Source organism: Crocuta crocuta, unplaced genomic scaffold (assembly GCF_008692635.1).
Source record: "Crocuta crocuta isolate KB4526 unplaced genomic scaffold, BGI_CrCroc_1.0 scaffold231, whole genome shotgun sequence".
In the NCBI taxonomy this organism is placed as follows: Eukaryota; Metazoa; Chordata; class Mammalia; order Carnivora; family Hyaenidae; genus Crocuta; species Crocuta crocuta.
This window is the reverse complement of record NW_027528357.1, coordinates 3518576-3533903: the sequence shown is the minus strand read 5'-3', so window position 1 is coordinate 3533903 and position 15328 is coordinate 3518576. Positions and strand designations below refer to the sequence as shown.

The following is a 15328-nucleotide window of genomic DNA, read 5'->3' as shown; positions in this document are numbered from 1 at the left end:
GTTCCAGCTCCTGTATTAAAGTCTAAATTGTGAGAAATGTTCTTAGCCTGTGGACATGTGCCAGTTATGATGGTTAGCCTATAGTTTCTTATGAGATAATTTGGTATACATTGCAGAGTATAACAAATTATTGGCACTATAAGTGGCACTCTAAAAGTTTTTAAAAATAGTGAGTCATTTAAGTATTTTAATGAAAATACTTTGTGCCTTTTTAAAAAAATTTTTTTTAATGTTTATTATGAGAGACAGAGACAGAGTGCAAGTGGGCCAGGGGCAGAGAGAGAGGGAGACACAGAATCTGAAGCAGGCTCCAGGCTCTGAGCTGTCAGCACAGAGCCCAGTGCGGGGCTCGAACCCACAGACCACGAGATCCTGACCTAAGCGGGACACTTAACTGACTGAGCCATCCAGGTGCCCGCCCCTATGCACCTTTTAGGAAACAGTGGTGTCTGCACGTGTATCATTAGGGATGTGCTTGGGAGACTCTTGGAAGTAGAGCCCTGGGCGTGCACATTTCATCCCACTCTTCGGTTAGAAACGAGCTGGATGCGTGCCCTGTCAGGCTCTGAAACTCACTGAGCTGTTAGGGTTCGATGAGCTCATGGATGAGGATGCCTGACTTTGGATCGGGTAGAGAGGCTTGGCGGTTAACTACAGCCTGTCTGTGGAGAGTGGTTGTTTAGCATTGCATCTGTTGGTTTAGGAAATGGAAGTGTGTGCAGATATCCACACAGGGTGGTCTTTAAATGGTTCCTCTGCATTTATGAGCATGACATTTTTGTGTGCCTAATAGTAACTTTCAGTGTTTAAAACACGTTTTGTACCTTTTATTCCAGCAGGATGGTGATCTTCCAGAAGGAGCTACTGTCCCTGCATTGGGGTTATCAAATAAAGCTGTCTTTCAGGGTAAGGCTTTAGTATCCAACGTTTTTGAACCCATTATATTTAAAACCTAGTGACACACTTGTGTAACATGTACCTCTTGTTCATTATTGACCTTTTTTTTTTTTAAATCACAATACATAAATCAAAATATATACATTTGCTTTCTCTACCAGATACTCACGGTAAGTACTCTGTACAGGTACAGACCCTGAAATAGGTACAGTTTTCACAAAGTGTGTTTCATGGAGCTCTACCACCACACACGCTACTATGGGTAGCCTGAAGAATCTGTCCAGTTGTTCTAAACATTTGGGAAATGTTAGGTCAAAGAGAAAGGAGGAAATCTTTAAGGGATTTACTCATGCTTCACAGAACACATTTGGAAAATACTGGAATAGTGGAAGTACCCTTGGGTTTGGAATCACATTGATACATCTTGAAGAACAATCAGTACTTTGAGGTACCACTGCTTCCTAACCGATGCCTTAATATTAGGACGTATGTAGGACATAAAAATATAGTGACTGTGTTCATGATGTTGACGTGTTTCTTTTAAACTAGGAGACCTAGCTTCTCAGCCTTCAAATGAAGAGGAGCTGTTAACAAGTAATGGTTTTGAGTATCAACCAGTGGCCTTTCAGCCTTCCATACTTACTGGTAAGAAATGGTTAAAAGGTGGTTTAATAGTTATTCATACACAAAGTATGTACCTGTCACTATTGACCTAAAAAAGTGCTGTGGACCTCACTCACTCGCGTGAAAACAGAAATAATAATCGCAGTGCTATACGTTGATTGTAGAACCGCCCACTGAGGATCATCTTCTGCAGAATACTTTATGGCCTGAAGTTCAAAAACTGTAAGTGAAACTGCTAAGCTCTTTGATCTGGTTTTGTCATAACTTGTGATTTTTTTTTTTTTTAAATCCACACAACTTGATTTTTTTCCTTTGCTTTCCTCTTACCTACATTTTCCTCCCTTATCTAAAAATCTTTAGTGGCCTTCCCAAGAGGCAAGAGGAAGAATCAAACTTTACATAGATTAGTATATTACTGTACATTCTATTTACTAGATTTGTATATATAACACATTATATTTCTTTTCCTTTCTTTAAAGGACTTCTAAGATTTATTATTCTGTTTTTTGTTTTTATCTTTTCCCCGTTGATGATTCTCCATCAAAATCTTTCCCAGATTTTTTGTGTATTGTAGGCTGGCTAGGGGTGAAAGCTTGTATTTTAATCTAATTGCTTGAAAACTTGTATCACTTCTAGGAAGCAGGCATTTTCCCCAGTATCTGTGTTTTTTCCCCAGATGTTTGCCTAGACAGAAATGTTATGTCCCCTGAAAGAATTGCATGTTACCTAGAAAAATTGATGTTGCTCTCACGTTTTAAAACTTTGTAGCATGAAAGTAGGTACTTTTGCTAATATGGGGTCATTCATTTTCTCTTTTTAAATTTTAGATATGGACACGGTTATGAAATATTTTGTGTTGCTTGTAGCAATTCAAAGACTCTGCTTGCCTCAGCATGTAAGGTAGGGGATTGTACTTCTTTATTCCACGGTCCATGCTACGTGAGTCACGTGAGTCCTCAGGCTCCTGCGGTTTGTGGCCACGGAGGCAGAACCATGTGAAAGGCCACTGGGGCCTGCTTTTTCTGAGCCTTGCTTTCTCCACCTCTTTTCCTTTCTGTCCCTTCAAAAGCTTGCAGTTGCAGGGTGCCTGGCTGGCTCATTTGGTAAAGCATGTCACTTTTGATCCTGGGGGTCATGAATGTAAGCCCTGAGTAAGATGTGGAGCTTACTTAAAATAAAAAGCTTGCAGTTGAGGGACACCTAGCTGGCTCACTTGGTACCAGGTGTGTCATTCTTGATCCTCAGGGTCATGAGTCCAGGCCCCATGTTGGGTGGGTGTAGAACTTACTTAAAATAAAAAGCTGGGCCACCTGTGTGGCTCAGTCAGTTGAGTGTCTGAGTTTGGCTCAGGTCATGATCTCGTGATTTGTGAGTTTGAGCCCCATGTCAGGCTCTGAGCTGTCAGTTCTGAGCCTGGAACCTGCTTCGGATTCTGTGTCTTCCTCTCTCTGTGCCCCTCTCCCACTTGTGTTCTGTCTCAGAAATAAATAAACATTTAAAAAAATAAATAAAAAGCTTGTACTTGCATTTTAAATCTGTTTCAGCCACGTACTTTTGCTCTTAAATACTTGATTTAAACTGATATATACCTGATTTATTTAATAAAGTATTTTTAACCTAAAAATGTGATAAACAATTAAAAAAACTTTTTTAATGTTTGTTTATTTTTGAGAGAGAGCGCGAGCAAGTGGGGGAGGGGCAGAGAGAGAAGGAGACACAGAATCTGAAGCAGGCTCCAGGCTCTGAGCTGTCAGCATGGAGCCCGATGCAGGGCTCGAACCCATAAACTGTGAGATCATGACCTGAGCCAAAGTCAGACGCTTAACTGACTAAATCACCCAGGCGCCCCATGAATGTGATAAATGATTTAAATAATTGGAGTCCTGGAGCTATACATAGGGGAATGAGAAGTGAAATCGAGTGTACTCCATCTGACGGTTTCTCCAGGAACAGATTTGGGTCTCAGCGAAGTGAATAGGGTCCCTCGGCCCATGCCAGGGTGGGACAGGGTGGTGGCCAGCTCACTAGCACAGGCGACTGCCAAGTAGTGCTCATCATTGTTGGCTTGCGAGATTGATCTTATACTTATAAGTCAGTATTTATCCATGTTCTGTGCAGCAAACTAATATGTATGGAGGATTGTCTGAAAGGTCTTGAGACCCACCCATTTTATCTACATTTTCTAGAATACATTTACTCTTTTAAGCATGAGGACATGAATTGCCCATCTGACGGGCCCCTCTGTCCCAGTTTTTGCTGCACAGCTTCTTGCCGCTGGCCGGTATTGACAGGCATCATCAGAAATATCACTGTGCCCCTCCGGCCCCACCTCCTGTGCTTGTTGTCCCATCTGTGAGAATGGTACTGAGAGTACTTCCTTCTGTTAACAGGGACCTGGGGAGGAATGGACCTTGGTGGCAGGAATAGCCATACTTGTTCCTATCAGCCAACTTATTTTTAGCTTTGGTTGCTGTCAGTCATGTAATTGATTATTTCCTTTTCAGCTTGGCTTGCTTGTAGCAATGTGTGCATCTTGCTTTTTGTTACTTGTATACTTTTTCTAAATATTTTGCATTTTAATAAACAGAAAAGAGGTGTGGTTGATAGTGTGGCTTGAGAAGTTTAAATCTGAAGGTTTGTCTAAACTCACCTTCCCAGTAGAAGGGTAAACAGCCCATGGAAACTTAGTTCTTTTGGGCACCAACCCGAAGGTAGCTTGGTTTCTTGAATGGAGGATGCCAGCCACACTTTTGGTTTTGACTGGTAAAGCAAATGATTAGATTCATCTTTCTTTGAAACTAACATTTTTAACAATTTATTTAGGGGCGCCTGGGTGGCTCAGTCGATTAAAGCGTCCAACTTCAGCTCAGGTCATGATCTCACAGTTCATGGGTTCGAGTCCTGCCTTGGGCTCTCTGCTGACAGTTAGCTCAGAGCCTGGAGCCTGCTTCAGATTCTGTATCTGCCTTTCTCTCTGACCCTCCCCTATTTACACCGTCTCTCTCTCTCTCTCTCTCTCTCTCTCTCAGAAATAAATTAAAAAATTTTTAAAAATTAAAAAAAAATTTTTTAGATGTTGTTAGCACATTGTAAGTTGTGTTTGAAAGTGACCAATTTGATTAATTTTGACATATGTTTTTACAATGAAATCATAACCACAATTAGATAATGAACATAGGCATCAACCCGAGAAATTTCCACTGCCCCTTGGTATAAGTCCTTTCCTGCCTCTTCTTACTTTCTCCTGCCTCATCTCTAGGAAACCACTAATCAGCTTTTTCTTGTGATAGAGTACTTGGTATTTTCTAAAATTTGTATAAATGGAATTATACAGTATGACTATTCTGTTTTTGTTTTTGGTCCAGCTTGTTCATTCAGTATAAGAATTTGGGATTGATCCATATTGTTGCACATATGAGAAGTTGATTCTTTTTTATTTCTGGGTAGTTTTTCTTCTACAGATGTATTTCAATTTGTAGATCTCTTCATTTATTAATGGACATTTGAGTTGTTTCCACTGTTTGGCTTTTACCTATAAAACAGTTATGAATATATAAGGTCTTCATAGGAGTATATGCTTTCATTTCTGTTGAATAAATGCCTCTGAGTAGAATTGCTAGATTATATGGTAGATGTACATTTAAAGTTTTAAGAAACTACCGAACTATTTTTCAAAGTGGTTATACCATTTTACAGTCCTACCAGCGGCTGAAGTTCCAGTTGCTCCACACCCACACCTCACCGCTCACCAGCACTTAGTATGGTCAGTCTTTTTAACCATTCTGTGAGGTGTGTAACATATCATTATGATGGTAATTGGCATTTTCCTAACAACAAATGATGTTGGGCATCTTTTCATGTGCTAATTTCCCATCTATATTTCTTCTTTGATGAAGTATCTGTTTGGATTTTTTGCCCATTTCTTTATTGGATTGTTTGCTTGTTACTCAGTTTGGAAAATTTTTCTTATACACTGGATATAAGTATCAGATATATGCTATTTGGGTAATTACTCCCAGTGACGTATCTTCATTTCCTGTTTTTCAAAGAGCAGAAGTTGTATGTTTTGGTAAAGCTTAATATACATCAATTTTTTTCCTATATTGGGTTGTGCTTTTTGTGTAGTAAGATATCCTTGCCTAACTCTAGGTTATAAGGATCTGCACATCTGGTTCTCTGAATTTCATAGATTTTAAGTTTTACGTTTAGACCTATGATAAGTCTTGAATTAATTTTTGCATTTGGCCTGGAATATAGGTTAAAGCTGGTTTTCTGCATGTGGATATCCAATTGTTCCATCTTTATTTGTTGAAAAGAGTATCCCTTTACTTCCTGCCTTTTGCACCTTTGTCAAAAACCAGCTGTCCATATATGTGTGGGTCTGTTTCTTGACTTTTGTTTTTTCCCATTCGTTTTAATAGGTATAGCTTTTTGTAATATGTCTCAAAACCAGGAAGTAATTATCTTCTAATTCTCTTCAAATTTATTTTGGCTATTCTAGGTTCTTTTTTATATAAATTTTAGAATCAGCTTAACAGTTTCTATAAAAATACCTACTGGAATTTTGTTTTGGATTACGTTGAATCTATAGATCAATTTGAGGAGAGTTTTAACAATATTGGGTTTTTTTTTTTAATTTTTTAAATTTTTTTAAATTCATTTCTGAGAGACTGCATGAGCAGGGGAGGGTCAGAGAGAGAGGGAGACACAGAATCTGAAGCAGGTTCCAGGCTCTGAGCAGCTGTCAGCACAGAGCCCGACGTGGGGCTAGAACCCACGAACCGTGAGATCATGACCTGAACCGAAGTCGGACGCTTAACCGACTGAGCCACCCAGGCGCCCCAATATTGGTTTTTTTTGACACACAAATACAGTGTGTCTTTCATTTATTTAAGTGTTTAATTTCTTAGGTCTGATTTTTTTTTAAATGTTTATTTTTGCAAAAGAGAGAGAGAGAGAGAGAGCACAAGCAGAGGAGGGACGAGAGAGAGGGAGACACATTCCAAAGCAGGCTCCAGGCTCTGAGCTGTCAGCACAGAGCCTGACATGGGGCTTGAACTCCCAAACCATGAGATCATGACCTGAGCCGAAGTTGGATGCTTAACTGACTAAGCCACTGAGGCGCCCCAGGAATGATTTTTTTAAATAAACATTTTATTTTATTTTATTTTATTTTATTTTACTTCATTTTATGTTATTTTTAAAGATTTTATTGTATTTTATTTTAGTAAACCTTTTATTTTAGAATGATTGTAGATTTAACAAAATATTGCAAAGAAAATAGATTACCTCTCACCCAGTTTTCCCCAGTGTTAACATCTTAATATTAATAGGACTGTTTTGTAGTTTTCAGTGTCTGGTCTTACATATATTTTGTCAGATTTACCCATAATTCATATATTTTATTCATTGTTTACATATGGAAATGTTGCTTTTTGTTTATCAATCTTAATATCCTTCCTACACTTACTTATTCTTGTAGCTTTATTGTAGATACTGTAGCATTTTCCATATGGACCCTTATGTTATCTATGAATAAGGAGTTTTATTTCTTCCTTTCCCATAAGATGTCTTAATGCTGTATAATAATGGTAATAGCAGAAATCCTTGGCCTTATTCCTCACCTCAGGAACAAAACATTCCTTCTTTGTCCATTATGGATTTTGTGATTCTTCTTTATCAGGCTACCTACAATTTACATTATATCATAGATGATAGATTCTGTTAAATATTTTTTCTTCATCATACAGTTTTCCCTTTTTCATTTATTAACATGGTGAATTTTATTGATTGGTTTTTCAAATAATAAACCAAAATTGCATTCCTGTTTGTCATACGTTTTCAAATAATAAACCAAAGCCCACCTGTTTGTCATAGGTTACCTTTTTACATACTGTTGGACTTAACTTTACTAAAATTTTGTTTAAAAACTTAAAAAACTTTTTTAATGTTTTTTTAAATTTATTTCTGAGAGAGCGATAGCATGAGCAGGGGAAGATCAGAGAAAGGGAGACACAGAATCTGAAGCAGGCTCCAGGCTCTGAGCTAGCTGTCAGCACAGACCCCCACCTGGGTCTCGAACCCATGAACCGTGAGATCATGACCTGAGCTGAAGTCGGACGCTTAACGGACTGAGCCACCCAGGCGCCCCAAAAGCTTTTATGTATGGTACATGAGGGATATTGCAGTATAGTTTTCTTTCCTTATAATGGCTTCATCTGGTTTTGGTTTCAAAGTAATGCTAGCCTCTTTGAAATAGTTCCTCCTCTAGTTTTCTGGAACAGTTTGTGTAGAATTTGTATTAAGTCTTTTTTATTAAAAAAATTTTTTTTAACATTTATTTTTGAGAGAGTGTGAGCAGGGGAAGGGCGGACAGAGGGAGACACAGAATCTGAAGCATGCTTTAGGCTTCGAGCTGTCAGCACAGAGCTTAACTCAGGGTTTGAACCCACGAACCATGAGAACCTAAGCCAAAGTTGGATGCCTAACGACTGAGCCCCGATTATTTCTTTTTCAAATGTTTTGAGAGAATTCTTCAGTAAGCCACCTGATCCTGGAGTTCTCTTTGTGGGAAGGTTTTAACTACAAATATAACGTCTTCAATAGATGTAGGACTATTTGGGTTATCTAGTTTTTCTTGAGGGTACTTTGGTAGTTTGTATCCTTCAGAAAATTTGTCCTTTTTACCTGAATTGTCAAATTTGTTGGTATAAAGCTATTCATAATATTCTCTTAAGATATTTTTAATATATAAAGAATTTCTGGTGATGTTACCATTCTTATTCCTGCTATTAGTAATTTGTGTTTGCTCTCCCTCTATTTATTTATTTATTTATTGGTGGGGGAAGCATACTGAGAATTGATCAGGAATCTAATGATTTTTTTTGATATTTTCAAATAATTCAGCTTTTGGTTTTGGTAACTTTCGTCTACTGTTTTTCTTGTTTCTATTTCATTGATTTTTACTGTTTGTTTCTTTTACTTAGATTTCCTTTTTTGTTTGTAGTTTAGTAAGTTTAAAACTGAGGCTACTGATTATGTTTCTCTTTTTAATATGGATGTTGAGTGCTATAAATTTCTAAGTATTATTTTTGAGACATTCCATAAATCTTGATATGTTTCCATTTTCACTTAACTAAAAATATTTTTAAAATTCCCTTTAATTTTGTCAAACTATAGGTTATTTTGAAATTTATTATTTAATTTCCATATGCTGAGTATTTTCCAAATATCTCTCCTATTGATTTCTAATTTAATTTCATTGTGGTCAGAGAACATGATATGATTTGAACCCTTTGAAATTTAATCTTGGTAAATTTCCATGCTCACTTGGAAAGAATGTAGATTCTGTTTCTTTTGGGTGTGGTGTTCTGAAAACAAGAATTCTGTCAGACTGGTTGATAGTATTGTTCAAGTCTTTATCCTTTCGGTTTTATTGAGAGTAGCATTTTGAAATCTCTGACTATAACTGTGGGCTTATCTTTTTAATCCTTGTATTTCAGTTTTTACTTTATATATTTTGAGGCTCTCATTTTAAAAATTTGTGATTGTTATATTGATTAATTGACTAGTTAGTTTATCATCATGGAATTATCCTCTTTATTTTTGGTAATATTTTGTGCTTTCAAATCTAGGTTGTCCACTGTTACAATAGGCACTCCAGCTTTCTTTTGAGAAGTGCTTGACTTCTGTATCTTTTTCCATCATTGTGCTCTTAGGCTACCTGTTTCCTTTTATTTTCAAGTGGGTTTCTTAAAGGCAGCCTACAGTTAGCTCTTGCTTTTTTATTCATCTTGATAGTTTTCCTTTTTTTTAAATGTTTGTTTATTTTTGAGAGAGAGATAGAGAGACTGAACGAGAGAGTGCGTGCGCACAAGTGGGTAGGGGCAGAGAGGGAGGGAGAGAGAATCCCAAGCAGGCTTCACACCCTCAATACAGAGCCTTAACTCACCAACCTCAGGATCATGACCTGAGCTGNCGAGATCATGACCTAAGTGAAAGTCGGACGCTTAACCGACTAAGCCACCCAGGCGCCCCCATAATCTTCCATTTTAATAGGAGTATTTATTAGACCTTTTACATTTAACATAACAATATGCATGTATTTAAATCTTTCATCTTGCTATTTATTTTCTATTTGGTCTGTCCTTTCTTCCATTTTACTTATTTTGGGTTAATTGATTACTTTCTATGAGTCCATTTTATTTCTTTAGTTTGGTTAGTACATATAACCATTGTGTTATTTTATTCGTTGTCTTTTATACTATGCATTAAAAAAATTTTTTTTAATGTTTTATTTATTTCTGAGAAAGAGAGACACTGTGAACAGGGGAGGGTCAGAAAGAGAGGGAGACACAGAATCTGAAGCAGACTCCAGGCTCTGAGCTAGCTATCAGTACGGAGCCCGATGTGGGGCTCAAACCCACGAACTGTGAGATCATGACCTGAGCTGAAGTCAGACGCTTAACCGACTGAGCCACCCAGGTGCCCCTATACTATACATTTTTAATTTGCCATAGTCTGCCTTCAAGTAATGTTGCATTATTTAAGGTATGATTCTAAGAACTATACAGAAGTATGCTACTTTGTGGTATTGTTTCACTTCTCCATAGAATTAACACTATATATTGTTGTCATTTTTTCTTTGAGTATTCTGTTATCTTTTGAAGAGACTTAAATAATACAAAAATTTTGAACAGATAACATTTTCCTTCTGCCTAAAGGATATTCTTTAACATTGTTTATAATGCACTTCTGCTGGTCATGAATTTTTTTGAGCTTCTGCCTGTCTGGAAAAACATATTTCTCCTTCATTTTGGAATGATTTTTATAGGGAATAAAAAATTGTTGGTTTTCCTTTCAGTATGTTAAAGATGTTTCCTTTCAGTTCCTCTTTTTTTTTTTTTTTTTTTTTTTTTTTTGGTCTTGCATTGCTCCAATGGGAGTCTGCTATATTTTTTTTGTCTTTTGATGGGGTTTTTCCCCTCCAACTACATTTTTTTTATGGCTGATTTTTAAACAATAATTTTCTTCATGTTTTCTGTGCTGGGTTTTTATGGAACCTCTTGGATCTGTAGGTTCATTGTTTCTATCAAATTTTGAAAAATTCAGTCATTATCTTTTTAAGCATTTTTTTCTTTTTATCTTCTTGGGAGACTCTTAGGTATACTTATACGTTGCTGCTTAAAATTGTTCTAGAGTTTAGTGATGGTCTTTTCTTTTTCTTTTTGTTTTTCCACTCTGAGTTTCATTTTGTCTCTGAGAGATCAGTGCTGTTACCAGGTATCTCATATTTTGGAGTGCTGTTATTTTCAGGTATAATGTCTAGTTTTTTTTTTTATCTCTGTCATACCACAGTCAGTCCCTGTTATTCCATCATATTGACCAGAAGTGAAAGTCTCAAAACTACTAATTATACAGTTAATACACAAATATATTCTTCTTATAAAGTGTTGAAACTCTGTGATGACAATGCCAGTCTCTGATGAGTCACCTCTTTTAGTCCCAGTCTTCCTCTTCCCAAGGTTTGTAGTGTGTATCTCCTCAGAATTTTTTTCCCGTTTATACATATACATAAAATATGCCCATAGAAAAAATATATAATTTTTAAAAATGTGCTTTTTTTTTCAGTTCATTTCAACTTGAATTGTTTGTTTCATCTCTATCCTATAGGCTGCTAAGAAAGAGCATGCAGCTATCATTCTTTGGAACACTACATCTTGGAAGCAGGTGCAGAATTTAGTTTTCCACAGTTTGACTGTCACACAGATGGCCTTCTCACCTAACGACAAGTTCTTACTCGCTGTTTCCAGAGATCGAACTTGGTCACTGTGGAAGAGGCAGGACACCGTCTCCCCTGAGTTAGGTAAAGTGGCTTCCGATTGGAGATTACTAGTGAAACACTTGTGTCCATCTTGTCTCCCTTGAGTAGCTGCTAGGTGAAGAGGAATAGAAATGATAACAAGGTGACGAGCAGAGTCTCTGTTAGGAAATCTTTCATAGTTGTGTTATAACTGAGGAAGACTTGACCTTCCTTGTAAGATTTAAATGCAGATGATCCTTGAGTTGGCTTCCCTGTGATGATATAGTCAGGGTGGCATGTGTTCAGACGTCTCCATTAAAACACAAAAATATTTAAAAAATACAGATTTTGTGGATGGTTACAAAATGCCAGCATAAAACCAAATGGATAGCATATTTTGAGCTAGGATTTTATGGGACAGCATTAATGAAGATGCGATTAAATTATGAAACTTAAAAGGACATTATTTTTACCCTTTTCATACTTTCTCCTATCACTTTGATGATTAGGAAGGGCATTTTAGGTATTCTTCTGTGAATACTGTGGCCCGTGGACAGGATGTTAATACCTACCTGCATTCTACCTTGAGCCTAGCATAAAATAAAAACAAAAGGGAAAAAAAACCCTGTGTTGTTGGAGCATGGCCTGTTTGTATTCTCCCGGTTTCTTTGGGTAAAATCTAGAGAGTATTTAAAATATCTTTGTTACCTAATTCTGTTTTAATTTTTCCATTGATAGAACTTGTGTGCAGTTCTATCTTGTGATATTCATAGTCTCTTAGTTCCTTGTATTTTAGAGACTGACACATACTGAACATTATATGTTAGAACAGACTGACTCCTTTTGCATGTAGTAATTTTAAAAAGTTAACATGATACCAAAAATTTATCCATAAACTATTGTATTTTTATGGATTATGAATTAATAGGTGCATTCCTCTTCCCTCTTTATAAGTAATTAATGTGTTTTAGGTTTAGTCCATATAAGGGCTAGAAGTTACCTTACATTTAAATCTTATAAGGGAAAAGACTTTTTAAGGTTTTCATTTGTTGTTGTTTTTTAAGAGTACATTAATCTTTTTGCCATATATGTGAATCTGGCTACACCCTGAGTAGAGTCAATTTGCTCAGGCTTCTTTCTTGGACCTAAGTGGAACCTTCAGTTCAGTGCCTGGAAGATGGTTGCCATCTGTCACTTGAGAGTGACTAGTAATATAAAATCGTTCCCTACCAGAAAAACTATACGCCCATAGCTTTCTGGTGAGGGTCAGCTGCCAAGCCGTGGGCTGTTGCCAGAGTCAGTGTGTAATTGATTACTACAGGGCGTGACGTATATGGCACATAAACATAGATTTCTAACGATTAAAAACTTGGATTTCTGTCTGCCTTATGAGCGGTGTGTATGTTCATTCTTTCAGACCCCATTTTCAGCCTTTTCGCCTTCACCAATAAGATAACTGCTGTGCACAGTAGAATTATTTGGTCTTGTGATTGGAGTCCCGATAGCAAGTATTTCTTCACTGGGAGTCGGGACAAAAAGGTAATTTTTTTTTAACTTTGTATTTTTTCAAATGTAAAATAATATTATAGGGATGCTTGGATAGAAGACACATAATCCTGACTTTCTGGTACAGTTTTTAAAGATAGATGTCTCTTGTGTATGTTTCATATGCAGGCATTAAAAAGGCTTTTCTCGTTAAATTGTACAAATACATGTCTCCAAAATATCCAATATGAAAAGAAAGTCTTTCAGACACATGAAATGGCCCCAGTGGGAGAGAAGTAGTAAATTAAATGGTCCAAGACTAACTAGGAGAGCAGGAGGGGATGGACAGGCATATGGAGCAAAATAGTTCCTTTTCTTTTTGTATTCTTAGGAATTAAACTTTTTTTCTATAATGAAAAAAAAGTTTCTGTATTGCACTTCTGTATGCTTCGACAGAGCCTTCTGCTTGGAATCTTGCTTTGGTCCTGCGTTTTGCAGCTGTTGTCCACTTCCCTTTCTCTTCTTTGTGACCAGTCCCACCCCCTGGAAGTGAGAGCTTCCAGGGAAGCCTCATTTCTTACACAGTTATCGTCAAGACTAGGTCCTCTTGACCACTGAGTTCCCTGAGTGCCGGCGGTGTGTAGGGGAAAACCCAGGGCTTGATTGGTCCCCATACATTGTGTGGTAACTTCTGGGAGATGTGCACGAGCTTCTTGGTGAGGACGTGAGCAGTGGACTCTCCCTGGATCAGAACTGGTTTCCTGAGCGTACAGAGCATGCTAGACCTTCTCTGGTCTCTGGGCAGGGAGCATCCATCTTTGGACCAGCACAGTTAGGTAGTTGAGGACTCAGAGACCTGTGTCTCTGTGATGCTTGAAATATTCTGAAATACTCTAAAATCCTGGAATGTAATCCACAAATGTAACTGGGGCGTTTTTTGTTGTTTTTTTTTTAATGCTAGAGCGAATATTTTGTATTATCTATGCCATCGATACTCTAGTGCATTGCTGGAAATTTTCACAGAGTTTGGTCTGTCTGTGTTAGGTGGTTGCCTGGGGTGAGTGTGACTCCAGTGATGACTCCGTCGAGCACAGCATTGGCCCCTGTTCCTCTGTCCTGGATGTGGGTGGAGCGGTGACAGCTGTCAGTGTCTGCCCCATGCTTAACCTTGCTCAACGGTCAGTCTTTGGGTGGGGCTTTGTTGTAAGTTTTTGTTACGACCACTTGGTTTCTTAATATGTAGCCCTCTTATACTTTAATTCATGGTTTCTCTTAGCTTCCAAGTTGCTATTTGTTTTTTCATAATGCTTATGTTTCTCATAAGAATTGTTAACTTGACAGGACTTGATGATACTCAGAGTGGGAAAATGGGGATTGGGAGTGTGGCTCAGAGATTCATATGTCACCAAATTTAGAACCGTGCTGCTTTCTCAGTAACCATCTGCAGTAGATAGAACACGGACGCCTGCAGCCAGCCGGGGCAGCACTGGCTTGTGGGCTCCGCCAGCAGGGCACAGGGGGAGGACTTGGGGCACCCTTGGTAGGGAGGAGGCTCTAGAGCAGTGCTCGGTCTCATGGGCTGGCACTTTTAAATAGAGCCTTTTGAGCGCACCTGGGTGGCTTAGTCGGTTAAGCATCTGACCCTTGATTTCAGCTTAGGTCATGATTTCATGGTTCTTGAAACCAAGCCTCGCGTGGAGCCCCGTGTCGGACTTTGTGCTGACAGCATGGAACCTGCTTGGGATTCTCCCTCTCCCTCTGCTCCTCCTTCGTGCATGCATGTGCACACACGCTTTCTCTCTTTGTCTCAAAATAAGTAAATATTAACTAACATCCTTTTTATATTTGAAGTTTGTTTATTTTACACACACACAGAAAGAAAGCAGACAGGGTAGGTAGGTATAGAGAGAGAGGGAGAGGAAATTCTAAGCAGGCTCTGCACTGTCAGCACAGAGCCCAATGGGGGTCTTGAACTAACAAACTGTGAGATCATGACCTCAGCCAAAACCAAAAGTCAGACAGTCAACCGACTGAGCCACTCAGTCGTCCCCACAGATGGTTGGGAACACTGTAAAGAAATACTTTATGGGGTGCCTGGTTGACTCAGTCAGTTAAGTGTCCGACTTCGGCTCAGGTCATGATCTCGTGGTTTGTGGGTTTGAGCCCTGCATCGGGCTCTGTGAGGACAGCTTAGAGCCTGGAGCCTGCTTCAGATTCTGTGTCACCCTCTCTCTCTGCCCTTCCTCCCTTGTGTGCTTTCTCTCTCTCTCAAAAATAAACATTAAAAAAATTTTTAAAATACTTTGGAATGTTGATGTGATGATGGAAATAACAGAAATTCATGCTAATTAATCACTGTCCTCTCCTCCCTTAAAAACAGATACGTTGTTGCAGTAGGATTAGAATGTGGAAAGATTTGTTTATACACTTGGAAAAAAACTGATCAAGTTCCAGAAATAAATGACTGGACCCACTGTGTAGAAACAAGTCAAAGGTATTTTCTTACTATTTTTGCTTCCA

At 38.1% G+C, this 15328-nt stretch overlaps 1 protein-coding gene across 2 annotated transcripts in view; it reads left to right on the top strand.

Moving 5' to 3' along the window:
- The window catches only part of ELP2 (elongator acetyltransferase complex subunit 2), a 43036-nt gene that overhangs the window by 23327 nt on the left and 4381 nt on the right, over positions 1–15328 (top strand). The window contains exons 14-21 of one of the 2 annotated variants that reach the window (XM_077753796.1): positions 840–906; positions 1447–1542; positions 1686–1743; positions 2349–2421; positions 11194–11386; positions 12741–12862; positions 13853–13986; positions 15189–15302. In XM_077753796.1, coding sequence (XP_077609922.1) covers positions 840–906; positions 1447–1542; positions 1686–1743; positions 2349–2421; positions 11194–11386; positions 12741–12862; positions 13853–13986; positions 15189–15302 — 857 coding nt within the window. Of the gene's footprint in view, positions 1–836; positions 907–1446; positions 1543–1685; positions 1744–2348; positions 2422–11193; positions 11387–12740; positions 12863–13852; positions 13987–15188; positions 15303–15328 lie in introns of both variants that reach the window. The other variant, XM_077753795.1, reaches the window with a different exon arrangement.